General features: G+C 35.0%; 5 protein-coding genes across 6 annotated transcripts in view; all 5 read right to left on the reverse strand.

Annotated features, from left to right (window-relative positions):
• Nucleotides 1-95: 95 nt before the first annotated feature.
• On the reverse strand, nt 96-3508 carry LOC113474020. Of its 2 annotated transcripts, XM_026837768.1 has the most exons (5): nt 3341-3508; nt 2546-2716; nt 1375-1471; nt 1277-1338; nt 96-535 (listed from the first exon to the last, which is right to left on the reverse strand). In XM_026837768.1, exons 1-5 carry the CDS (start codon nt 3425-3427, stop codon nt 320-322), a joined length of 633 nt encoding a protein of 210 aa, XP_026693569.1. In that variant the 5' UTR covers nt 3428-3508; the 3' UTR covers nt 96-319. The 2 variants fall into 2 exon arrangements, with proteins under 2 accessions (XP_026693569.1, XP_002127694.1); XM_002127658.3 differs by having other exon boundaries at nt 1277-1471; nt 3341-3507.
• A 2330-nt stretch (nt 3509-5838) lies between these two features.
• On the reverse strand, nt 5839-13289 carry LOC100178681 (peroxisomal carnitine O-octanoyltransferase-like). The gene is made up of 12 exons (XM_002121756.3): nt 12846-13289; nt 12684-12785; nt 12271-12404; nt 11868-11986; nt 11457-11608; nt 10891-11123; nt 10239-10452; nt 9413-9573; nt 8803-8900; nt 8141-8351; nt 7509-7613; nt 5839-6416 (listed from the first exon to the last, which is right to left on the reverse strand). Exons 1-12 carry the CDS (start codon nt 12940-12942, stop codon nt 6225-6227), a joined length of 1818 nt encoding a protein of 605 aa, XP_002121792.1. The 5' UTR covers nt 12943-13289; the 3' UTR covers nt 5839-6224.
• Nucleotides 13290-14409: 1120 nt separating this feature from the next.
• Nucleotides 14410-19083, reverse strand: LOC108950125. Its single transcript, XM_018814947.2, has 10 exons — nt 18557-19083; nt 18288-18477; nt 17902-18013; nt 17640-17804; nt 16848-17012; nt 16600-16691; nt 16421-16543; nt 16262-16373; nt 15720-15897; nt 14410-14886 (listed from the first exon to the last, which is right to left on the reverse strand). Exons 1-10 carry the CDS (start codon nt 18853-18855, stop codon nt 14745-14747), a joined length of 1578 nt encoding a protein of 525 aa, XP_018670492.1. The 5' UTR covers nt 18856-19083; the 3' UTR covers nt 14410-14744.
• LOC108950126 lies at nt 19078-23666 on the reverse strand. Its single transcript, XM_018814948.2, has 10 exons — nt 23319-23666; nt 23011-23212; nt 22543-22660; nt 22184-22348; nt 21300-21464; nt 21152-21243; nt 20607-20729; nt 20427-20538; nt 19759-19939; nt 19078-19357 (listed from the first exon to the last, which is right to left on the reverse strand). Exons 1-10 carry the CDS (start codon nt 23564-23566, stop codon nt 19213-19215), a joined length of 1551 nt encoding a protein of 516 aa, XP_018670493.1. The 5' UTR covers nt 23567-23666; the 3' UTR covers nt 19078-19212.
• Nucleotides 23667-23802: 136 nt separating this feature from the next.
• Nucleotides 23803-26902, reverse strand: part of LOC100183498 — a 3861-nt gene continuing 761 nt past the window's right edge. The window contains exons 2-6 of the mRNA XM_002121616.5: nt 26536-26761; nt 25791-25939; nt 25296-25550; nt 24529-24661; nt 23803-24251 (exon numbers count right to left, since the gene is read on the reverse strand). Coding sequence (XP_002121652.3) covers nt 24103-24251; nt 24529-24661; nt 25296-25550; nt 25791-25939; nt 26536-26761 — 912 coding nt within the window. The 3' untranslated portion in view covers nt 23803-24102. The remainder of the gene's footprint in view (nt 24252-24528; nt 24662-25295; nt 25551-25790; nt 25940-26535; nt 26762-26902) is intronic.

Consider the following 26902-nt stretch of genomic DNA (forward strand, 5'->3'; position numbering starts at 1 on the left):
GCACAGTAGAATATATGTACGTATGGAAGAGATAATAAAATATGCCAGTCTTACGAAGCAAAGAGTTGTATGTGAATTTCAAATGCAGGAAACAAAAATAATAAACGGGAAGTTTATGCCCTAAAAATATTCCCTGTTTTTAGGCTTATAGAAATTACATCAGAATAAAGTCGATACCTATATAACAGAATGTCTTTATCACTTCAATTGGAAAAAGTTACAACTAAAACCATGAATCACTATAGCATAATGTATTAAGAATAAAAGGCTGCTGTTTATTGTGCACGAATGTACATAAAAGTTTTCTTCACTCGTTCCTTTAATTCATGATTTGACCAAAACCTCTGGCCCAGAGATTCCTCATGATTTTAGCCATAACTGACTTGGCGCATTTGAGGTTGATGGTGATGGTTTCTGAATTTATATCGAAAGTGATTACTCCCTCTTCAAGGGTTGCATCTTCCTCGACCACTTTAATGCATTCGGCCAATTTTGTTGCCATTTTTTGCCACATTTCTGGTGTTCCTTCAGCGTTCTGTAGAATGATCATTTAAAAAATGAATGAAAATTATTTATCGGCGGGTGACAGCGTACTATACAGTAGATATAATACGACTGTTTCGTTCAAAATAGCTGTTTCTTATGACTTTTCATCTGCGTAGCTTTAAAGAACACACACCCACAACGGTAGCGGCGTCGGGCCTTAAATCTCAAACTCTGGTCAGGCGCCCTAACACAGTCCATAAGTCGTTGGCATTTCGATGTTACGTAATAAATATAAAATTACAACTACAGAAAAACATATTCTAAACCAAGGTTTTAGTAGGATAGGAAAAGACGGAACACATTCAGCACAAAATATCCAAACATCTTAATCGTGTTTTAAACAATCTTGTTTTTTAATTCTTTGAACGTTCTTTGTAACTACCAAATGGGACGAGAAATTAAAACAAAAAAGTGTCCCATATTACCCCACCATACTATATACTAAACAATATAATAGCAAACAAACTACAAAAATGAATGAATTATAGGTATTTTATATATTCTCCCGTGGCGTAACTTTTTTCCAAAAACCACGTGCGCGCTTACGAGTTATCATGTATATAACTTTGTTGATGATTTACTAGTACAGTTAAAAAGCATGACACACACGCCAGCAACGGTAGTAGCATCGGGGATCGAACCCGGTAACTATAGGTATATTGAAGCAAGCACATATGACGACTACGCTGGCAATTTATTGTTTAAACTAAAGCATACAAAATGAGTTTACCATTCCATCGTTTCCGTCATGATCACCATCCTCATCACGATCGCCATCATGATCACGATCACCATCATGATCACGATCACCATCATGATCACGATCACCACCGTGATGGCGCCATGGCCGCCAATTTCCTTGATATCCACCTTCACGGTGTCTGCCTTCAATGGCATCCATACCATTCGGAAAGAGATCCATGATCTATATATGGTTAAAAGAAAAAAATAAGATTACCCGGAATTATAAAAGCCGATCACGGGAATAATGTGATAACTTATAGTAGGGTGGAGGAAGATGGGACACCTATCCTTCTAATTTCCCCTTTCCTATTTGTTTACGCAAAACACAAAAATTATTAACCTTATCCTCACGACTCCAATAGACTGTTAGTAATTTTTAAAACATCCGGATGTTTAAATATTATGTGCTAAAGATTTCCCGTCTTCCCCCACCCTACAAGCATTCGGTTCATGGGGGCGACAGCTATAGGTATTATCTGGTCACAATATCTAGTCATTTTGGTCTAGTGCATGAATTAATAAGTGTAACTTATTTATCTTTTCGCGTAGCGAAGCAACGACGACGTTATACCACGGGTGTTCTATTACGTACACCTAGTGCCAGCTTACAAGTTACTAGCACAAAAACGACATTTAATTTTTATTATTTTAAAGTACTGTTTAATGTATTGCTGGCAACCCGTACGCGATCCATTGGGTCGAAGTAAGTGCCTTGTGTTTTGCACAATGACACACATGACAACAATGGTAGCAGCGTCAAGCCTATAATAAGCTCCAGCTTTATTCTGTTGTCTATAAAGACAGGTGCGCCAACTACTGCGTCACGGTGCGGACGACAGTGAATATAGAAATATACGTTGATTAGAAATATAAAACACGGGATATAAAGCTATAAAGTATTAGCTACAGCGCTAGTTAATACGCGTATACGTCATCGGGCTGCATGATTCATGGTGATTAATTCAAAGTAACATATAATAAATGCCAAACTAGTTACACGTGATAGCCTATATTGTTAACGTTTGCACCAAATACCACGGTGAACAAACAATAAACACAATGTTATGTTCTTTAATAAACAGATTGTATAAATGTTAACACACTTTTAGGACAAAGAATCTAGGACGATTGCAAATAAGAATCTATACCTAAAAGAAATGTGGCTTAAAATTTACTAGGACAAAGAAGGAAAAGGCAAAATCACAAACCAAAAACTGTCCAAAATCGTCCTAAAAGTAAATAAATAAAAACTCACTCTCATTGGTGGGCACATCATTGCTCGTTGGTGTTTCAATGCATGGTGAAGTCGGCTCGATTTTATCCCGAAGTAAATTGATGTTGCCAAAAAACAACAAATTGTAAGGACAAGGAACAAGTAACATGCACATCGGCCGCGCTTCCTTGGTCGGCTGATTGGAACGTAACCCTGTATAACATAAATAATATGGTTGTATTTACAAGCATATAGGCAGCAAATGTTATATAGGATTTGATAAATAAATTGAAAACCAAAGGAACTGGTGAAATATGCTGTTACAAAAAACAGACATTTTTTATTAAGACGCAAACACTTAGAACATTTAGTCGGGTGGGGTAAGATGGAACACCTTTCCATTCTACTTTCTCGTCCCGTTTAGTAGCAAACAAACAAAATTCAAAGAATTATTTAACCGCATCCTCACGACTCCCACAGACCGTTGTTAATCGTTTAAAACACGATCAGGATATTGGAATACTATGTGCTAACTGTGTCCTGTCTTTCCCCAACCTTATATTTTTTATAAAATGTGGCGCGAATCGATATCGCTTTTTATATTAAAAGTACAAACGTAAATTTCCATGATGTTGACATTTAAACTATACTATCAAATATATTTACATATCTCTTCGATAACGAAAAAATAATAATTAAAAACAACAAAAATGCGTGTCTTACAGCAAAACGACATGTCAAAAGCACACATAAAATAAATCGCTCGAAAATCGATAAAATTAGCATTTTTTGGAAACGACTTTCTAATAAGAAATAACCAACGTGGAAATAACTAACCGGTGCTTGTTGTCTTTGTTCAAAGAATGCTCCAGGTAAAGGCATTTCCTTTTCCTTCTTGCCAGTATCAGCTACCTCGACAACCATTTTCTATCTTTTGATTTTAGTACAACTAAAATGGTAGCATAAATTCTACCTATCTCAATCTATATTATAGAGTAAATAAAGTATTTAAAATTGTAAGCGCATGAAACCCTAACCCTATGAACATAGCTATGGTCTCGACCTTTTAAATAAAAGACACCTTATACCTTCATAAAGCAAAAGTAAATATCCAGTCCATACGAGACACCACTGTTCCTTGCCTTTGTTTGAGAACAAAAGACGAAGTCTCGTTTAGTAGAAAAACACAGACATTCAATAGGACATTTTAACTGCAAGTTCCTTTTACCAATGCTGACTAATATGCCAGACCTAAGACTAAACTGGTGTACTTAATTCTGTTTCATATACCCCATAACAATCTGTTTTGATAATATTGCCCGCCCATTTAGATTTCGAGTATTTGTTACGCAATAGTGCCCATTATAATGAATGGAAGAGGAAACTGTGTTACTAAAATAAACCAAGCCAACACGTACTGCATGGATATCTCTGCAGCCGTCATGCTGTTGTCTGGCAACGCTACTTGCGTCATAAAAATCGAACGCAGCGAATCAGGTGTACACTGGCTCATTGCTTTTTGCAAATCATGGTGGTGCAACAAAATGACCCGGAAATGTGTCACTTAAAAAAAACATGATTCCACGTTTAAAATTGCTTTGTAAACGTAAAAGACTGCTTGGGATAAATACGCAATCAATTATAGCTGTCTGATTGGGCAATCACGTATTTTTAATCACTTGCATCCGTGCGGTGACGACAGTACATGCAAGCGTGTAAGAACACAGACACAGCTTCGTTAATACGTTTGTATAACAATGTAAGCAGCAATCATTTTCATTTATACACTAGTAAAACGACACTAATATATTAAAATGTGATGTACAAAACTGATATAGTAAGGTGGGGGAAGATGGGACATATGTTTATTCACTTTTCTTGTCTTATTTAGTAGAAAACAAAGAAAATTCATCAAATTATAAAACTGTGTCTTCACGACTCCCATAAACCGTTGTTAATTGTTTAAAACACGATCAGAATATTTAAACATTATGTGATAAAGGTGTCCCATATTCCCCCACCTTACTATATAATAAAACCTGATATAGTCTTTCGTAAATATCCGTTCTACGTTCATTCTAAGTTCTAAAACGTAAAGACTGCTATATAGTAGAATGTGGGAAGACGGGACACCATTAGCACATAATATCCAAATATCTTGATTATGCTTTAAACTAATAACAACAATCTATGGGAGTCGTGAACATACGGATTTATAATTTCTTGAATGGATAGGAAAACAGAATGAAAAGGTGCCTTGTCTTCCTCCACACTACTATGTCGTGACGTTAGTAACTTTATAACTATTAAGCGTTTCTTCACCTACGATGTACAGTTTGTAAGAGGAATATAGGCTACCACCTTCGTAATATATTCTTACTGATAATGGTTCCACTGTTAGGTATGCTTCCTTGTTTAGAAACTAAAATATTGCAATATCGCAGTAGGCAGTGGGATGTTGAAATGCGTCATCTGCTGACCTACGTCATAGGCGACCATGTTTTTCTACATAGTATCAACGCATCCTCAGTACCTGCTACTAAAACCCTTTCTCAGTACACTGCGCTCACATGACTGTAAAATCATTGAATTTCGCTCAAGCGCAGACGCCTGTAAGCGAAAATAATAAATTCGAAGTAAAAACTATTTTTCCTCAGTGGAAATCCCGACATTACCGCAGTTATTTTTACCCGTACCATGGATGCCCGTACAAATCACGCTTTTTGCTGAATCGTTTTAAACAATATGTGGTAATATAATATGGCCAAGCTACCAACCGTGAACCGTTGCTATAACACAAGCTCCCGGTTTCCAAGACAAAGGTAGCAGTTACATAGTTGACTGCAACTCGAAACATGGGCAAACGCAACAACAATTTTTAAATTTATTGTGACGTACACAACGCAAAAGGTGTACAACACATATATAATAACATGAAAGTCTTTCATATAAACAAGCTATACCAGTGACTGATATATATTCTTGCCTTTTTTTAAAAGACATCCAACTATGTATATAAAATACGGGTAGGCTTTATAACAAGACAAAAAAGAATTGAAAATTTGGTGTTCTGTATAATCTTTTTAATAGGAAATCATTTTGTAGTTGTGTTTTGAGTTTTACCAAACATGTTTTTGTATAAAATCACGTTACATCACATGTGTATCGAATTCGCTGATTGGGTTTCAGTTCCTGAAACAAAACACCTTGCCGTTTTATTATGTTTTTTGGAACAAGCAAAGGTCGAGATCGGAATTGCTGTGAAAAGCAAGTGAGTTATAAATAAACTACGCCAGACCATTGCGTTGAACAAAACATTGTACAGGCATGACGGAGCACAAAGTATAATTATATTGCGTTAACGTCGTTCAATGCTTCAGCGATTTTCCATACAGTTAAAGACTGGTTGCACAAAGTAAATTCAATCAAAAATAGTACCATTACTTTTAAAAGTAGGCTGAGCACAAATTAAAGTACACTTCAAACATTAATTCGAGGTTTAGGTTCACAGAAAGACTGGTTATACAAAGTAAATTCAATTAAAAATAGTACAAATACGTTTTAATGCCAGCACAAATTAAAATAAACTTTAAACATTAGTACGAGGTTTAGGGTCGCAGAAAAATATTTTACACAATAACACAATAATTCGAGGTTTATGTTTAAAGCGGTCTTGCATTGTAATAGTTAAAACAAATCGGCAAAAATCGTTTTTTCTTCATTAAAGTTGCGATTTTGACTCAAACATTTTGAAAACATCTACAAACGCCTTTTCAAGTTCTGCGGCGAAAAGTTTGTTGTTTGTGACGTCACAATGTTTCCAGGTGGTAACGACGTAAGGTAGCTTGTGGTCGTTTACGCGGTAAAAGATTCCGTATCCATTGTCCACCATCGGCGGCACACCCCCACTGCACTGTAGTGGGGTATTGGCAATTTTAGATGTTAATATATATAATACTACAGGGGAAGATGGGACAACTTTAGCACATAATTCTTAAATATCCTGATGGTATTTTAAACTATTAATAACAACGGTCTATGGAAGTCGCAAGGATATAGTTTTATGTTTAAATCTTCTTTGTTTTCTACCGAATTAGAAGGGAAAAAAGATTAAAAAGGTGTCCCATCTTCCCCCACCCAACTATAATAGGTTCTAGGTTGGGTTAGGACGGTGCGAATTTTCATTTTTTTGTCCGTTTTGTAGTAAAAAAATATTTACATAATTATTTAACGTATCCTTACAACTCTAACAGACTTTATTGTAAAAACACGATTAGAAAATATCAACATTGGAAAATATGTAGGGTGGGGTAAGATGGGACACCTGTTCATTCTATTATCTCGTCCCATTTGGTAGTAATAAAGAACATTCAAAAAAAAAAAAAACGTATTTCCACGACTTCCATAGACCGTTGTTAATTGTTTAAAACTTGATCAGGATATTTAGATATTAAGTGTTAAAGGTTTCCCATCTTACCCCCACAGTAATTTATTATAAGCTAACAGTATTTATCTTCCAACACCACACAAACTTCTATATTTAATCCAGTGGTTTAGAAGTTGTGGCTATAATACATACATTGTCCCAACTGTTATATATTGAATGAATGAATGTAACTTACTTTATCCTCGTGTGGCCGGTAAATGACAAAGGTTATAACACTGGTGTTCATACACCTCGTGTCAGCTTACAAGGGACCAAGTATGCTACTTTGTGGGTACATATATTTTTGGGGTATTTTTCTTTTTTTTTGTGCGGCTGATAATTTGGACGACGTATTAGTGACCAATGGGTTTAAGTCGTTGCTGTTAAATGTCTTGCCCAAGGAAACATACACCTACACAATAGTAGAAACGGCGAGGCTTGAACCCATTACCTTTCGGTTAGAAAGTGGCGTGCTGACTAACTGTGGTACAGCGCCAGACATATTGGGAATATAAAGGCAAAACACCCATGTCTATTTATAATATCCATCTTTACACACTGCATGCAAATATTCCTTACGTTGAAATATCCAACAAAACTTGTTGAAAGAACAAATTTTCCATTTCCACCACTTTTCTCAAACATCGGATCACTGAATAAAGCAGGTAGGGACAACCCTTGCTCCTGGAGAATAATACATCAAATAAAATATAATATTAGTGATAGTGAATGCATTTTATGCTAAAACAAAAACATTTTGTAGCATGGGCACAGTTGTTAGAGAACGAGAGTCTAGACCAGAGGATAAGGCTTGAAACCGGATAAGGCTTGAAGGTTCAAGGCTTGAAACCGCCATCATTGTGGGCGAACGTATTTTCGAAGGAACCTAAAGTCAATTGCTTTAACCTGGCGGTTCTTTTGGGTTATTCAAATTATTAGGAAAACAGAAAAAAATCCCAAACTATACATCCACAAAGTTACATATAGTTTGTGGGAGAAGATGGGACACCTTTAGCATATAATATCCAAATATCCTGATCGTGTTTTCAACAATAACAACGATCTATAAAAGACATAAAGATACAGTTTAAAAATTCTTTGAATGTATTTTGTTTACTATCAAATGAGACGAGAAAATAAAACGAAATGATGTCCCATCTTCCCCACTCTACTATAACTTGTATATAGAAGTGCATGATATTTCCACTAACCTTCGCTACAATAGCAAGAGCAAAAAGATGGCGATCACACCCTTTCCCATCACTACTTGCCCGCATGAGGGCCAAGCCTTTATCATGAGCTGCGCGCAACAACTCAATAACAACAGGGTCGTTATTGTTATCACTGCTTTTAGCTGCTTCGCAGAAAGCTTCAAGTTCAGGGGTGCAGGTTCTACACGTCTCTGTTCGCCCATGAAAGTACCTAAGATTTAAATATGCTATTAAATTTTTTCTGAACGTATGCACCTCGGGCAAGAATTTTAATGTCAATTGCTCTAAGGTAAAAGGTTGTCTAAATAGTATAAAAAAAATTATAAATTAAAAAAAATCATTGCCCACAGAGTTACATATGTGGTAACTTGTAAGCAAGCATGAGGTGTATGAAACAGAACACCTGTGTTATAATAACTGACATTAACCTGCAACCTGAGGATAAAAAAGTTACATACATTTCACGCAACTAAAACCGCTGTGCTGTAGGATTTGTGGCCTAAGTTATACGGCACATACAAATTCAACTGCTGTTTTGTGTCCATTTAAAACAGCTGTGTCATTTGATTTTATAGAAAAATTTTTAATTTGGGTTTTTCTTAAAACCAGTTTTTGTTATGTAGGAATAGGCATGAAATGTAATATTAGTTTTAAAGACAAACTTTCTTGTAGTTGCAGTTTCGTAAGTGGCTGCTGGTTTTCCATGCAGTCTTATGTAAGCAAGTTGAATGCAGATTTGAATGAAAACGTCTGGGACAATCTGTATGAAAAGAAGGCATGACGTAAGTATATCAGAACCTTAAAAAACGCCACAGAAAAAATCTAGTGAGGTCTGTGCAGTAGAACACTGGCCCAAACTTTAGATGTGCCTAGCATGAGGACCCTTCTCATTAGAAAGTGTCGCAAAACTACCAATTTTTAACACCACAAATATAATTACTGATTAAATATCATTACATAATAATATTAACTTTATTTGAAAGCCAAAAAGGTAGGATATAGCGACAAAAAACAGTTGTTGAAACACACTTACAGGTAAAGACAAATTTACTTTGAAAGAAAATAAGCATGGTCGCTACACCTAGGGACAAACTTGCCATTTATTTTAATTAAGTTAAATTTCTAATAGAAACAAAAGTGTGCGCAAAGACACGACCCGTACAATAGGGGAAGTCGGCTTTAAAAAGGATTGAAGATTGGGTCATGATGGAACAATAAAACATAAAACAGTTAGTACACTCAAATAGATACACGTACACTAGTACTACATACCTTCAGCTTCTTGAGTTCTAGTTTGCCAAATTTTGTAAAAGATGGAACAATAAGTTGCAAATCCTCATCGAAAGTTTGATGCACTTTCTTTCCTTCTTCTATTGCATCATAAACCTGCTCATCCAAGCGGAACTCTAGTTCTTCAGGTTTTGGAAATTCAGCTTGAAATAATAAAAAAATTGTCATTTTGTCAGAAATGATTAAATATGTTAGGGGTTAGTAGAAATAATTAATTATATTGTACAACCTGCATGCTAGTTTCGTGTTGTTGCTGACAATTCCAGACATATAACTTGTAGATAATTTAGTTTGCTTTCAAGTATTCGTTTTTAAGACACAAAGATTTGACTATTAAAATAAATGCTGTTAAAAAAGCACTTAAAGGGGGGCAGGGATAGTTAGACAAACATTTCTGTGGAAAAAATCCAACTTATTGGTTGTAATGTTCACCAACTTTAATTGAATCCAGGGTAAATTCACCTACCCTGCCACCCCAGGTTTGGTACCTATGTGTTATATTATATCATACATATGCTTTATCCTCCTATAACACGGGTGTCCATACACTCTGTGCCAGCTTATGAGTTACCAATTACCATGTATGCTACTTTGTGATTTTTTTTATGTAGTCCTGATAATTTAAACAATCCATTAATGACCACTGGGTTGGAGCAATTGTCATTAGGTGTCTTTCTCAACAACTCATGTGCCCACAATGGTACCGACGACAAGCCTTTAACTAATAGCTTCTTGGTTACAGGCAGGTGCGCTGACCACTTTGCCACATCACTGGTCAAATACAATGTAGACACTGCATACAGCTTACCACAATCTGCAGATCCCATCCACACACCATTACACGGCTTCAACACACTCATAGTGAATTCAACGAACAAAACCATAACCATCCCATCCATTGCACTATGTTCACAACTGCTGGAGTAAGAACCGTTGGCTCCCCAAATCTCATTAAAACATTTATCTCTCCATCTCTGGGTGGGATTACCACTGAAACCATTTCTTAGAATGTCTGTGTCCGTCTGGAAATATTAAGAATATTTAAATTTTACATTTCTTTCCTGTGGCTAATTATAAAAGTTAGTATTTTCAATATAAAATTTCTAAAAAAATGGCACTATGAGAATTTAAAATATTGTTTAAATTAGGAGTTCTACAAGTTGTTGATATTTCAGGTAAAGTATATATCAAAAATTTTATTTCGCTCCGAAAATACTCAAAAAGATTTATCTCAATTCTTCTTTTGCAAAATATGTATGTAAGTAACTTTGATGTTTATGTGAAAGTAACTTCGAAAACACGACAGTTGCTTAAACCCAGTCAATAATGTGTTGTACGAATTATTAGCCAGTGTTATAAGGACTGTCGTTTTCCGACTACAGGAGAATAAAGCAAGTTACATTCGTCCATTTATATACAAACAAAAGATGTAAGTTAAAATAATTTGTTTACTGCCTCACTTGCCCCACTATTTCTTCATCCATGGATACAACATGAATTGCAGACTCGATCTCATACAAATTCTTCTGGTTTATTTCACTTAAATCTATCAAGTGATTTCGTATGTCTGCCCAGCGGTCACGATCAAGTGCGGTGAGTGCGGCTACACCATCAGCTGCGTTAGCACGAGCTACACATTTGTCTTTAATGTTTTGTAAAGCTTTCTCAATTTGAGGGGGTGTATATGGCTTCTCTGCAAAAAAAAAAAAAAAAAAACTTACATAGTTTCAGATTGTCTATAAATAAAGAAACATTTGAAAAAAAAACTTCAAAACATGATAGAATCTCAAAATGTACGCCTGTATAGTATCACAAATATTTAATGATTGTACTGGTAGGTCATTTTTATCTCATACTACATATCATATGTCAAGTTCAAACAAAATGTTGATCTAGAAAATGAAATGTACCAGGAATAGTTAGTAATTTAGCAATTTCTATAGAAAATATTTGCAGGTAAAATAAGTTTTAATATATATATTCAAAAAAATTGTCTAGTGTTAACATTTTTCAGTTAATATTGTACCTGATTTTGGATTGATCAAGTTTAATTTAAAGAAGTAGCCTCTGCATATGACAACTGTGTGTGAGGGGGTGTAACCATCCGAGCGAGGTTTAAAATGGTTGGCAAGTTCATCCATGCCACGATGAGGTATGCGACAAGTGTTGAATGCTGTCCTGGGTTTTCAAAATAAATAAATATTATACATATACCCAAAAGGTAAACACGAAATGAGAGAAGATTGTGAGTTTTAAATTTTTAGGCCATTAAAAATCTGCTATACTCAGCGCTTGTATTCATACATAAATAATTAATATGTATGTATATACATAATAATAAATTTTTTTTTATTTTATTTTTTTTATTTATCTTCTTTATCTAAAAGTTAAGCTCAATTTTTTGTTTAGATTAACATGTTGTGGTCAATAGACTAACCGCAGTTGATCCATGGAGAGAGTTTGACCTGCGCCACTTTTATGAGGGGGCAATTGCTGGTTTCGTAAAAGTTGCCAAAATGTTGCAACAATATGAAGACTGAAAGCCATTCTAGTTAGCTGGAAGAAATTTATCACAGACTATTGGTTTAAGATAGAAATGTTATATATATAAGTTATTCTAAAACTGGCAAATGCATGTACAGAAGTAAACTATAGCTAAAATGAAAAAAAACCTTTCCATTCTTTCCAAAATGTGATAATTTTCCAGAAAAAAAACCTTTCCATTCTTTCCAAAATGTGATAATTTTCAAAAAAAAATTCCAACAAAAAATGTGGGATTTTTCCAAATTTTTTTCCAAAATGTGATAGGCTGTAGTTAATAATTTTTCACAGGTCACCACCTGTGTGCCTTCTTTCAATGGCCAAAAATAATCCTGATATGTCGCACATCCAGCGAAGTTCATGTAGGGCAATGGAAACCGAAGTTCCAAGTAAGCTTTGTCCAACCACCATTTTTCAAGCCAGTTTCGTTGGGCTGCAAAGGAAGTTACCTCTAATTGTCAGTTGTAGCCCAAAGTCACTGGACAAACATGATAATCATACTAAATAACATACCTTAATACTAAAATATATTTCCCATAAAAGGCATGCATATTTCATGTAAAAATATAAATTCCACATTTAAATTATGTTTCGTTAATGTTGCAAAATTAAATTAATAATTGCTTTATTTTAATTAGTGGCATTATGTCTTTACTCTTTAATTTATATAAACTGGATTTTCAAATTAGAAAGAATTTTATGCTGGAAATACTTTTTGCATGCTCCTGTAATTTTTCATGAAGTTTTACTCCTTCACCATCAAGAAAATCTTCACAAATTTTCTTCGTGTTTTCAAACTCTTCATCACTTGCAACTAGAGAAAAAAAATTTATTTTTTACAATTTTACTTAGATACAATATAAAGACTTCTAACCTGCCCTTACAGAATCTAAATATTTAGATATTGTGTTTTCTAATGTCGAAATTGGTAGGTCCGGTAGTTTAAATTCAGCATCAAATGTTTTGTCCATTGCAACCACAATTCAAAAGCTTCTAAAGAGTCTGTATTGTAAAACGAGTGCAGGTCATAAGTTTGTGGCTGCTTTATAAACCGCGCAATATTAATTGTACACAGTCAGAGAAATTGCTCTTCAATATTTGCTGTTGCTCAGATACCAAAGGTTGTTGGGGACATCTGAGAGCAAAGTTCACTACTTCTAACGTATTAGGTCAAGTGATTAATCAGTAACTAGGCCTGTGTAAGAGGTAATCAAATAAAAACTAGATTAATTCATATTGTTTGTTTGGACATCGGTAGCCTGTGGCGAAGTAAATACACCCGACTTTATGTTTACTGTATAAACTACAAAAATAGCTGCCTTAATTGCCTTTCATAAACGGACTTTGATAACCGCTTATCGCCGTCGTGGTGGATACTAAAACGTGTAACCTGATACATATTTTTTTATATTCAACTCTTAGGCATATTCTGTTGTGTATATATAACTCTCAGGCATATTCTATTGAATATATATAACTCTCAGACATAACACAACAGAATGTGCCCGAGGGTACAATACACAATTTATACCTGAGAGTTATAACACACATGATTTAGTATCTACCCGCCGGGAAGTGTTTTGTAATTTTTTCAAGCAAGGGAATTTCCCAGAAACGTATATGCATTATGCAGTTATCAGCAATATTATACACCACCTGAGGGGTCGTACTAAAACACGTTGGGGCCCGGTAAAAATAAATCAAAACACGCCCGGTGGGGAACTAAAATACGTCCGGTGACCATTTTGTGAAAAATGAAAATGAAACTTTTCCTACGCAAGATCCACCAAAATGTGCGTGTAAAACCTGGTATATAGTAGGGTGGGGAAATACGGGACACATTCAGCACATAATATCCAAACACCCTGATCATGTTTTAAACGATTAACAACGGTCTATGGTTAGAAGTCGAGAGGATACGGTTTTATAATTCGTTAAATGTTCTTTGTTTACTATTACCCTTTTTGCATGGTCACTTTTATGCGCGTAAGTACTCGCATATTTACTCGCAAAAACAAAGTTAACACGCATAACGTCATAAGCCCATCATCTGCTTTAGAACGTTGGTTGTTACTCGCTTTATGCCAGTAAAGAAAAGTATGGTGGTATAAAGTTTCACTTTTAAGAGCCTTATCTTTTTTGGGTATTGTTTTTACAGTTTTTAGTTGGTAATAGCACCATAAAGTATCAGAACTTATTTTATAAACTAGATTTAACAACATTGCGCTAAAATAAACTAATTCAATGTTGATACGCGCATAAAAGTGACCATGCAAAAAGGGTATATTAAATGAGACGAGAAAATACTGCCCAGACGGCACAGTTCTGTAGGTCTGTGAAAGCTTACTACCGGACTATGTAGTATTGTTGTACTGTTGGTAAAGCCATTTTTTTTACGACGTTGCATGGTAACCGGAACCAACGTCAGAACCATCTAATATCATGTAGGAAGCATATAACCATAGACACCTAATAGGTTTAGGTATCCATGGCTAAGCTATAACAGTTCTAGTTCGTAACAACAACTTTGTCAAACATATATCTTGTCATTGTCCCACATAGCCCACGACCCTACGTGCTAACAAAAAAGATCTTATTACCCTGTTTAATAATTAATGAGTAATAAACGGCAGGGGTAAACATAAGGATTACAAAAATTACAGTTCACAGCGAACAATAAAATATAATAACTTTTATTTAAATGTTGTAAAAGGGAAGTAAAACACGAGCTAATAAGCAACATGATTTGCAATATAGCTTTAATTTAGTTCAATCATCTGCAACAGAAGTAGTTTCCTTTGAAGTTGTATACAACTTTCGTTGAACCCCAATATGGAAAGCCAAAATGTTGGCTATAAATCCAACCAGTTCGATTATTATCATCTCCAATTTGGGCCCACTCATTTTCCTCATTACTGAATAAAACGACTGTTTGATTATATGAATCAATGGAACTTACTTTTATCCTCTCATGACTGGAAAACGACGGTCGTGATAACACGCGTGTTTTGTTTCATACACCGCAAGCCAGCTTACTAGTTACCAAGTATATATGTTACTTTGTGGGTGATTATTTTTGGGGAATTTTTTCTCTTTTTTAATGTGTGGCTGACAATTTTTAACCCATTAGTAACCACTGGGTTAGGGCAATTGCCGTCTTGGCCAAAGACACATACTTCAACAATGGTAGCAGCGATGAGCCTTGAACCCATTACCTCTGGGTCAGAGGAAGACGCACTAACCAACTGTGCTACAGCGCAGGATTAAAAAAAGGAAAATTCAACATGTGTTTACTACCTAAAACGATGTGCTCTGATTTATATTTAATATATGGGCAAATGTGTACAAGGTGTTTTAAATTATAAAAGATATAAATTTACTAGAACAACACATTGATCTTTAAAGCTACCGTTAATTTAAAACCTTTAGTATATTGATATAATATAGGTATATTCAAATTACTAGTCAAGGGCATTTCCCATGCCTCATGGCACAGCGGTAATGGCGCATGCCTACAGGCAAAAGGTTATAGATCTCGACATTCGCTACTATTGTGAACTTATAAGCACTTGGGCAAGACACTTACATAACAACAATTGTTCCAGCTCATTTTATGGGTTATCTAAATTGTCAGCCACACATAACAAAAAAAAGCAGGTATATGATGTATGAAGCAGAACACAGTTTTATAACATCAGTCGTTTCCCTGCCATGTAGGTAAAAATTAGGTACAATTATTCATTCCTACCTGACTGGAGCCCAATGATCACCAGGAAGCACACCACTGACCAGGGGGGTATAAGAGTTAGTAGATGCATCAGGAAAAATTTCTTCATAAGAACATATTCTTCTACCTTCTGCTTTGCAGTAACCATCAACCAAATTCCATGTGATCATATTAGCTGGTTTGTTGTATAATTTTATCTCTGTAAAGTAATATCGGGTAAATTCAATTTACATAGATATATGAATGTAACTTACTTTATTCTCGTGTGGCCGGAAAACGACAGTCGTTATCACACGGGTTTAACACCTTGTGTCAGCTTACGAGTTACCATATATGTTACTTTGTGGGTGATTATTTTTTGGGGGATTTTTTTTTATGTATGGCTGATAATTTAGACAACCCATTAGTGACCACTGGGTTGGAGCAATTGCCATTAGGTGTTTTGCCCAAGGACACATACGCCCACAATGGTAGCAGCGTCCAGCCTTGAACCCATTACTTCTGGGTTACAAGCAGGCGCACTAACCACTATGCGACAGCACCAAAGATAATAAAACACTTACCTGTGCATGTTGTATACAGATGAATGCAAGGAGGTTGAAGTTTCCATTCCTCATGCTCACATAGCATTGGATAATGTAAATTTTCATTACATGAAGTTGGTTTGAAATATCCCTAAAATAGATCAGTTGAACATAAGTTAAAACTACTTCACGTTTTACCTCTGTTGTTGTCTTTTCAATGTTGTTTTCTAGTCCTACAAAATATAATCCAAGATTTCTGCAAACTGCTTTTCTAGTCTGTTTTCTCAACATAAGAAAACCATCTTCTGAAGCTGCTTCACCCTGCAAATTAATTTTGTTTACTTTCATCCAAACCAAAAAACTCAATATTTTCTTACCTGACATACATGTCGCCACTCGGGTTTATACATGTTGCTGTTGTCATAAATTGAAACGTATCCATGTGTTTTGTTGCTCAATCGAATTGGAACTAATCAAATATAATTTTTGAATAGTAATACTATGGCATGTAACGTTTAATGGTAATCTCGCAGTATTATAGCATGGTACGTTTAATGGTAATCTCAAACTAATATAGCATGTTACGTTTAATGGCAATCTCAAACCAATATAGCATTAAACTAACCTGTACATGATGGCAAATTACAGTCAACTGCTTGTGTTTTGTTGCCAACACAAAGGTTCGCATGTTGTGGCACTTCAGTTTGGCAAACTCTTGTACGATTTTTCAATCCTGACCCACAATTTCTAGTAGCTCTACAACTACTCCATGACCCCCAAGCACTCCAAACTGAAATGTTACAACAATATTAAGCACCCAAAGCTATATTTTTAAGAACTAACTGTTCTATGTTATCTTATTGCCATTTCTATACTTTTAGCATGCAATTCTACAAGTTTATGTTATATAAAACTGGTCTTTGAATTGATTTAGGCCTATAACTTATGTGTGTCTGGTCCCACAGCATGGCATACCAATAAGAGATTTGGGCCAGAGTTGGCTCATTACCCAAACACCCATTACTGATTAGCAATAAATAAGACATTACAAAAAGTTAATGCAAATAGTGAGCCTTATTTGGCATGGTCATTGGTTTATGCGCGTATCAACATTGAGTTTATTTTGGCATAATGTTGTAAATCATATTTATAATATAAGTTCTGATACTTTATGTTGCTATTACCAATCAAAAACTGTAAAAATAATACCCGAAAAAAATTAGGCTCTTATAAGTGGAACCGTACTTTCACCATACTATTCTTTACTCGCATAATGCGAGTAACAACCACCCTTCTACAGCAGGTGACACGCTTATGACGTTATGCGTGTTAACTTTGTTTTTGCGAGTCAATATGCGAGTACTTAAGCGCATAATAGTGGCTATGCAAAAAGGGTAAAATTGATTGCATATTTTACCTGGGCATTCTGCTGTTGAACACAGCTGGTATTCTATGTTGCCGCCTCTACACATCCATGCTCGTTTCGCCGAACTGCAGGATCTTGTTCTTTGCTGACTTCCTTGACCACAAGTCACTGTGCATGGACTCCACTGCCCCCATTGTGTCCAATCAACAAAAAAATCTTAAAAATATTAATCAAATTTAAAAGTTTTTTTTTAGTTGTAAAAATATCCCCATTACTTTATCATACACAGCTTGTTTGTTTTAACATTTCCTACCTTTAGGAGAAAATTCTTTTTTCTGACACACTATCGCCTGTGAGGACAAAGGATCAGGAGAGCATTGCTCGTTTGTCTTGCAGGAGTTTGGTAAGCAGCGTATTGAAGGATTCTAAAATGTTGGTTTTTACTTATTAGAAAATTGCTTTTAATACGTAGTGTCTGAAAGCATAAATATTTATCTCCTATTTATCACCCTTTTTTATTTTGTTTTTGTATGGCTGACAAATTGGTGCCTGGTTTGGACGGTTAAGGTAGTCATACACAGCCACAATGGTGGTGGTAACATGCATTAATTCCTATTTACTCCAAACTGGTGAGCGCTATACAACCTAGGTTGCTTGGTTCCAGTAACATTCTTACAAGTTAAACTCTCACAAACTCACTTTTAAAGAAATGAAAGCATCTCGAGAATAATATTTGTAACCATTGAGAGAAATAAGACCGTTTTCCTTTTTAACCCATTTGCCATCATGTTCAACCCAACTTGCTGAATCTGCTGAAGAACTTTCTTGGGATTCCCTGTCGCTTAAGTTCAGTTCACACTTGTTGACTCCATAGTTGTAGGACTTGCATCTTAAATTAAAAATACAAGATTTCATAAATTTAAGACTTGGAAATAAGACAAAGACTTTATATTAGGCACAATAGTTACCTGGTATCTTTATAACAAGCCATAAAGCACTGGTAGGTGTTATAGCTTGGGACATCTCGAAACACAAAAGAAGGAAAATATGAATTGTCAGGTCCAATATCACCATTTCTGTTCTCTTGCCATGACTGAACAGGCTTTTTATAAACACTGTTTGCATCAAGTTTGCAATTTTCAAGGCAAAAACACTCCAAAATAAATAACAACACTAGAAAAAACAGCTTTGGACAAATTTCTCTAAACTGACTTTCTGCCATCGTTTTTATGATATAACTGTTTTGGGCGCTTATTAGGTTCATCATTATGATTTTATCTTATGAATATTTAATAAGATGTAAACTACAAGGTGCACATTAAGCTTAACAAATGTGTTTATGACGTCAAATCGGCAAACAAATGACCTCAATCGAATTTGCACAATAGGCTTTTAAGATAATATTTCTAAGGAAAATTAATCTTTATGTAGCCTATGACTTAGCAAACAGCAAATGTCACCAACAATTTTGTCACAAGTCAATAAAATGTCGCTGACGTAATATCAACCCATTCACTTTTGTAAGTAAACATTTTAAAGCCTGGTTAAGTTAGACACTGTTATACAGCCTAATATTAAATGTATGTTACAAATACATTCATTACGAAATGTTCTCCAGACTTTTTTAACCACAGCAGAAATAGTTGCTTTTTCTAGAGTTGTACGTTGGGTATTCACCCCAGGTGGGCTGCCTACCAAAATGTTTACTGAAAATCCAGCCCGTTCGATGATACCAGTTTCCAACTAATGCCCACTCATTGTATTGGTCTCTAGAAATAAATAAAAACTTTAAATAAAAGTGACATATATATAACGGTGCTACTTCTATGGTAAAATGAATAAACAGGTATTCAATGATTAAGGGTAATTGATATTTAAAATGTTGTAATTTTAAATATTGCCTGTTTCACTTTCAAGCTTTGCATAAGTATTTTTTATTTAATAAAAACAATACAACTGTTCAGGTTATCTTAGATATCATGTCTTTATATTAACTATTTGTCTTTATATTAAGGTTCGTTGCTGTAACCATTTTAAGCAAGAGCGGTTTATGGTTAGTCTATATATGCCCAGTTAATGGTAATTACTGTTAAAACCCAGCCATTTCTTTTGGGTTTTTACCTAATGACAGTCATACAAAAAATGAAAAAATCTACCATAAGTCACTTACCTGATTGGTACCCAATGGTTTCCACTAATTATCCCTGTAATTACTACATCATAGTTGGCCGGTGCATTTGGAAATATTTCACTAAAAGAACACATTTTTCTGCCTTTAATTTCACAGTAATCTTGTACGAGATTCCATGTTATTTCTGTCGGTGGCTTCACATAATGTCTTATCTTCACATCTAAGTATAATATTTTTGGTATGACTCATATTTTAGATTTGTACAGGCAACCCCTTATTTAAGTAAATAGGCATTGGTTAACTTATAGTAGTATTGTATGAATGAAAACAAATGCAACTTGCTTTATCCTCGCCGCAAAAGGTTAGTCGTTTTCACACATGTGATCTGTTTCAGACACCTCGTGCCAGCTTACAACTTATCACATATGTACTTTGTTAAAGAATATTTTTATATTTTTTAATTTTTGTTGTGTGTCTGACCATTAGACAACCCATTTGTGACCACTGGGTTAAAGCAATTGTTGTTAAATGTCTTGCCCAATGGCACATGCGCCCACAATGGTAGCAGCGCCGTGCTTCGAATCTATCGCCTAAGATACAGTTATTCCCACAGCAAGATATCTAATGGTTTTAAGTTAATAGTGAGTTTGGTGTGCTGAGATTTTAGACTATTATCCAATATATGTTGTATTATTATAATTTCTTACCACTACATACAGCATGTAGCTGACTGCATGCGGTGTTTGGTTCTAACGGTGCTGGTTCACATTCCATCAAGTAATTTGTGTTTAAATTGCAAGATTTAAATGAGAAAGAGTTCTACAAAGAATACAATGTAAATGTAAAAAGAATTTTCAAAGTATTTTTATAAAAAATACTAAACTTACTTGTTGATACCGTTTGTTGATCACAGTTGTAGGGTCATCTACATACATTCCAATCTGTTTGCACACAACTAGTTGTGCATGTGCTTCTAATCTTTCATTTTCGAAACTCGTGGTGTTATTACCCTTCAATACAAAGAATTTTAACTGTCTTGGTGTTCATACAACAAATTAAAATCCAAAATCAAACGTCACCCTGCTATACCTTTGTGGGCGTATGTGTCTCTGGGCAAGACACTTAACGGCAATTTCTCCAACCCAATGGGTTGTCCAAATTATTAGCCATACATAAAAAATCCCCCCCAAAAATAATTACCCACAAAGTAACATACATGGCCGGTCGTAAGCTGGCAGGGTGTTAAACCCGTGTGATAACGACTGTCGTTTTCCGGCCACGCGAGGATAAAATAAGTTACACTCATTCATTTATTCACCCATTAATTTACCGTTTATACACCACTACTTAAAAATCTACAGCGATATCAAACCTATAAATAATAATTTGCATATTTTTAAACGATTAACTTGGTTTAAATAAATATCCTTACCAGACAGACTGGCCTCCACTTTGGATTAAATGGATCACTGTCGTCATACAAGTAAACAAATCCTTGGGTCTTATATGAAAGCCCTACTGGTGCTGTATTGAAAGAAAACATTATTAAATATTATCATGAAATAGTTAACTTTATTTACCGTCACAAGAATTTTGTCGACAATCTGTTTCATCATTTGAACTTCCTGTGCATGTAAGATTTCTCAGTGGTGATTCAAGCAAACAATTTCGTGTCCGATTCTGTTTTCCACTTCCACAATTTTTTACGGATTCACATTTGCTCCATGCATTCCATTCTGCCCAAACTAAGCAAAATAATGAAAATATAAATTTATGTTTATATAGGTGATTTCCTAGGTTGACACAGCCAGTTGATTTGGGATTTAGGTAATAGTTGGCTTGGCTCGTTACCCCAACTAAGAAACTTTATATTCCTCTTTTTTTATATTTCTTTTTATTTTATACTTTATATTATTTATATTTTATATGGGTGAGGACCTAGCTTGGCACAGCCAGTTGACTTGGGATTTAGGTAATAGTTGGCCCATTACTCCAACTGAGAAACAATGCAGAATTAAAAGCTGCGATCGAAACTTACTTCTATCGCATCATAGGAAACATTATTTAAAAAAATGCAATCTTGGAAACATCTATGGTGCCACATTTGAATACAGTAAGTTTAAAAAAATGAATGAATGTAACTAACTTTATCCTCGCGTGGCCGGAAAACGACAGTCGTTATAACACGAATGTTCATACACCTCGTGCCAGCTTATGAGTTACCAAGTATGTTACTTTGTAGGTGATTATTTTTTTGTGGGTTTTTCTATATTTTTTATGTATGGCTGATAATTTGGATAATCCATTAGTGACTACTGAGTTGGAGCAATTGCCGTTAATTAAGTGTCTTGCCCAATGACACATACGCCCACAATGGTAGCTGCGAAGAGCCTTGAACCCATTACCTCTGGGTTAACCAACTGTGCTACGGCGCCAGAGATTTTGTATGTAGGTCGATACTTACTGGGACAGACATGCTGGTTGCACAATCTCTTGTTGGTGACTTCTCCCACCATCCAGGAAAACTTAGCTGGCCACAATCTAGTTCTTACTTGGCTTCCACCACCACAAACCTCTGAACATTCTCCCCAACTGACCCAGTTTGAAGGCATGTAGTAACTTTTGTAAACTAAAATACAGAAATAATGATGAATGTTAACATTTTTGTATCTAAAAAAACTTGTTTTTAAAAAGCTTTTTTCCTTAGCAAGTAACTATAATGAGGCATTTTTTAAAAAATGTTTGAGATAAGGGTAAAGTAACGCCACATTATTTCTTTACTTTTGATTTGCCTAAAACTTCATATAGAGAAACTGCACTAACTTTGAGGTGAGAAAATGTATCTTTGACAGAGGGCTGTTTTAAATGAATTATTGAATGAAGGTGAACACAAATCCTCTTGTTTGCATGGAGAACTTGCACAGGGCTCATTTTTGAACTCCTAAAATACATTGAATGAATGTAACTTACTTTATCCTTGCGTGGCCGGAAAACGACAGTCGTTAATACACGGGTTTAACGTTTAACACCTCGTGCCAGCTTACGAGTTGCCATTTATGTTACTTTGTGGGTGATTATTTTTGGGGGATTTTTTTATGTATGGCTGATAATTTGGACAACCCATTAGTGACCACGAAGTGTCTTGCCCAAGGACACATACGCCCACAATGGTAGCAACGTCGAGATTTGAACCCATAACCTATGGTTACAGACAGACGTGCTAACCACTATGCCGCGGCGCCGGACATTATCTTCTAATTTCCTCTACATTACTATCATATTATAAATTACCTTTAAGTATCGAAATGCATTTCTAGAGTAATACTTTGCCCCAGTGGTTGGTACAAGTCCATTAACTGCAGTAACCCATAGTCCATCTACTTCATACCACTCTAATATAGAAGAATCAGCTTGTTGAGATTGCTGTGTAATACGATCATTGCTGTTTATTTCACAAATATTTTGACTCGAATAATGGTTGAAAGATTTGCACCTGGATAAACAAATATTTAAATAAAAAAAATTCCCAGCGTTACAGCCTAATGTTTGCAAGCGCACACATTTGCCTTAAAAAATATTCTGAATTCAAAATTCTTCACCTGTCATCTTTATGACATGATAATACACATTGGTAAATATTCTGACCCAGCACTGTCCTATATACATATCCAGGAAAGAGTGAATTTTCAGGGCCTTGATCTCCACTTATGTTTTCCTCCCAAGACTGCTGTGGCAGCTTAGCTTCTGAAGTTACCTGGCTTAAGCACTTGGTTATAACTGAATCCATGCTTAAAACCGCAATACAGAAAAGAAGGTGGAATACACTCCAATGACAATAGTGCGTCATGTTGACACAAGGGAAATAAAATATGGTTATCTCATGTTACCACACTTCAAGGTGAAAGTGTATTAATTATTAATATCATTATTGTTATTTATAGATGTGTTTTCAAACCAGCGAGACAAACTTAACAGTAGACATGTAATTTTCAGTCTTGACCATTCAATCTTGAGCTCTGGTTCATTGTTGAAGGGAAGTCGTTTAAATCATTCATGACTTTCATTGAGTCAAAAACAGAACTATTTTATTGACAAATTTATTGAAAAGAAATTGTCGCAGAATATATATATTTAGATATTGAAATGAGTGTTGCTTATAAATTATGGAGTACAAGTGTTATGAACAAAGTTTAATCTATAATATCTACATGTGTTCATTTACTAACATAACATTATATTATAGGAGTAACAGAAAAACTGGAAAACAGAATCAAATTTTAGAATATTTTATCTGTTAAGGATACTACGTACATTGAACTTTTATAAAAAATTGCAGTCTTAACATGAATTATAAATATAATTATAAACAATACAGTAAACAAATTATATGAAACGGCACGTTGTAAGCAGAGCTGCTTCACTTGGGTAGGCATACATGCAGCTACAAAGTGTGGACCTCCCTATATTTCCAGATAGGTGCTGTACTATGTCACCAACTGTATTGGAGACTTGAGAAGGCAGATAACATTGCCCTGGAATACAATTTTGGCAAATTTTTATGCTTATGCACCAGGGACACATAAAATAACTTTTTTTTGTGACTGGCAGTTGTTTACATTAGTTTCATGAAATAAAATGACAAAAATTGTATTATGTTTCAAATTTAAATTTTTTCTTTTTAACTGTATATATTTATTATTAAATAAGGTATTTTGAGCAACTGAGTTTTAAATCCTAACTAGGTTCACTGGCGTGTCTGGATATGGGACTCAGCCCATACAGAATAAAACGTTTAAAATCAACAAACACCTGTGGTATGTGAGAAGACGTCTAATCCAAAGCCAGTACATAGTTGGTTGCTCAACATAGATATCATGTTTACTTGCGTCAGCTCCCCAGTAATTCTTAGCACCAAGTTACCAGGTAACAGCCCTGCCATGCTCTGTAGAATTCACAGGTATAATCAGTGGCGCAGCCCCCCAAAAAAATAAGGGGGGAGGGGGTTTAATCAAAAAATTTTCACAAAAAACTTTTTTAAATTTTTTTTCTAATTATTTTTTTAATTTTTGGTTTAAAAACGGGGGTATCGCGACCCCCTAAACCCTCCTGGCTGCGCCACTGGATATAATAAATGAAAAAGTTGGATATGTAAATGATGGCCCCAGAAGTTATATCATCAGTGTGCTCATTATTTACACCTAACGCTTGATTGTGATTTACCAGGTGTGTAACTTTAACAACTGTTGTTTTATCGGTATATCCTGTCTTTTCCTTTAAAATATTTCTAAATCTTCCCTACCGTAGTCGAAGAAACGAATAAAAGTAATTGTTATATAAAAATATTATAACTTTGTCAGTGGTATTTTTTTGTACGGATGCAATTTGAACAACCAATTGGTGATAAATAGGATAAAAAGATTGCTGTTAATTGTCTTGGCAAAGGGTCCACTTGACACAATGTTAGCAGCACCAAGGTTTTAACCATACATTGTTTGGTAATAAGGTTCTCTAATCACTGTGTTAAAGCGTTAAATTGCATTGCAATATTACGATTGTGTATCTCGAATAACCATCACCTGTTTCATTGTTTCTGGCGCAACAATAACAACAGAAGTTGCAACTCCTTTGTGGCAATCATGGAAGTTTTCTGCAATAAATTCTAAGGCAGATACTGTTGAAGAACTGTCATAAGATGGTCCTGTAAATTGCATCTGCGAGATTGAGGTCTCTAGATCAGATAAATCTGTCGTCGATACTCTTCCATTAATAGTCCGAATGTAAGGTGGGTAGAATTCATCGTTGGCTCCATATGTGACTAACGTGACTTCAACCTGTTTAAAACAATCTGTTACTTCTGCTACCAAGCATAAGATAATGTAGTATTTTTTAGTATGATATAAAAACAATAATTTGATCCCAAAACTGGGCAAAACTTTATCAAGGTTTATACTTTAAACAAGAAAAAAATCTAAATAAATACATGACAGAAACAGACAATCAGTGCATATATTGATTAAATATTTGTAAAGTTAACTATATAATATATATAAAGTCTAAAACATATATTTTACATTTTCCATTCCTTCAATAGCTTGTTGTACTATTTTATGAAGTATAACTTTTGGATTCATGGCCACAGTATCATTGCTCATTGATATTGCAACGATAACTCTTGGTTTAGTCAACTCAGATGAAACAGGATCTTCCATTCCACAAGATGCTACAAAACAAAGAAAAAAAAGACATAAATTAAATTTTTACTAAAAAAAACCTGATTTACTTTTCAAAAAAATTATTAAAATCATATTTCTGTGCATGTGCTTTTTTCACATTGCATTTTAATTTGTTTTGGTTAGTTTATTAGTTGTAATTTATCATGAGTTTTTTGTTTGTAGAGTTAAATAGCCATCCTGGTTGACTGGCTGGTAAAGGATTGTCCCTTTTGTCCGGATTTCGCTGCCGCATGCAGAACTCGGTAATGGGTTTGCATACGACTTCGCAAGCGAATTCGCATGCCGGATACTGTGTACAGCCACCTTAACTCTCTCAAAGTCTTTTGGATCCCATTTTTATTCAAGGCCATTTTAACAACTGTCACTTTGTTGTTGATTCCTTTCTCTTTGTTGCTTTAAATATTTATGGTATTTGTTATCAAAAACAGGCAAATAAAACTATTTAAAGCAAACGTTATAAACTTGGGGTAATAACCAACACCTTTTAAAATATTTTATCCTTACTGTATATCAATTCAATATGACCTTAGTTATTGTAGTCAAAAAGATAAATAAAAATTATGTTGCGTGATACTGTACTCACTGCAGTAGCTGTATTTATTAATGGGAAACCCCTTATACTGTAAGTCAGCAACCAGCATGTTAGTATATTTGCAAGTATCCTCCCTAGTTGTGGCTTTGGATGAACAAGCTTCTAGATATGCATTGTACAGAGATGTAGATACTGCTGGTATGTTCTGGAACCTTGCTAAGACACTTTCACAAAGAATGTAGTTCGCTGATTGTGGATCAACAAATGGGATAATATCCTGGGGATTTAAATTAAGTAATTGAATGAATGAATGAATGTAACTTACTTTATCCTCGCGTGGCCGGAAAATGACAGTCGTTATCACAAGGGTTTAACACCTTGTGCCAGCTTACGAGTTACCATGTATGTTACTTTGTGG

The sequence above is a fragment of the Ciona intestinalis genome, unplaced genomic scaffold (assembly GCF_000224145.3).
Source record: "Ciona intestinalis unplaced genomic scaffold, KH HT000016.2, whole genome shotgun sequence".
Classification (NCBI taxonomy): Eukaryota; Metazoa; Chordata; class Ascidiacea; order Phlebobranchia; family Cionidae; genus Ciona; species Ciona intestinalis.

Coding starts and splice junctions, on each gene's coding strand:
- LOC108950125 (XM_018814947.2), bottom strand. CDS start 18,855: ATGATGAACCTAATAAGCGCCCAAAACAGTTATATCATAAAAACGATG. Junction 17,013..17,639: donor TTCAACAGCAGAATGCCCAG/GTAAAATATGCA, acceptor GTAACATTTCAG/TTTGGAGTGCTTGGGGGTCA. Junction 14,887..15,719: donor GATCATTGGGCTCCAGTCAG/GTAGGAATGAAT, acceptor CGTTTTATTCAG/TAATGAGGAAAATGAGTGGG.
- LOC100178681 (XM_002121756.3), bottom strand. CDS start 12,942: ATGGACAAAACATTTGATGCTGAATTTAAACTACCGGACCTACCAATT. Junction 12,405..12,683: donor ATTACAGGAGCATGCAAAAA/GTATTTCCAGCA, acceptor CTTCCTTTGCAG/CCCAACGAAACTGGCTTGAA. Junction 11,609..11,867: donor CTCTCCATGGATCAACTGCG/GTTAGTCTATTG, acceptor TTGAAAACCCAG/GACAGCATTCAACACTTGTC.
- LOC113474020 (XM_002127658.3), bottom strand. CDS start 3,427: ATGGTTGTCGAGGTAGCTGATACTGGCAAGAAGGAAAAGGAAATGCCT. Junction 2,717..3,340: donor AACAAAGACAACAAGCACCG/GTTAGTTATTTC, acceptor TATGTTATACAG/GGTTACGTTCCAATCAGCCG. Junction 1,472..2,545: donor TGATGTGCCCACCAATGAGA/GTGAGTTTTTAT, acceptor AACCATATATAG/ATCATGGATCTCTTTCCGAA.
- LOC108950126 (XM_018814948.2), bottom strand. CDS start 23,566: ATGACGCACTATTGTCATTGGAGTGTATTCCACCTTCTTTTCTGTATT. Junction 20,730..21,151: donor AGTGGAGGCCAGTCTGTCTG/GTAAGGATATTT, acceptor TTTGTATTGAAG/GGTAATAACACCACGAGTTT. Junction 19,358..19,758: donor AACCATTGGGTACCAATCAG/GTAAGTGACTTA, acceptor ATTTATTTCTAG/AGACCAATACAATGAGTGGG.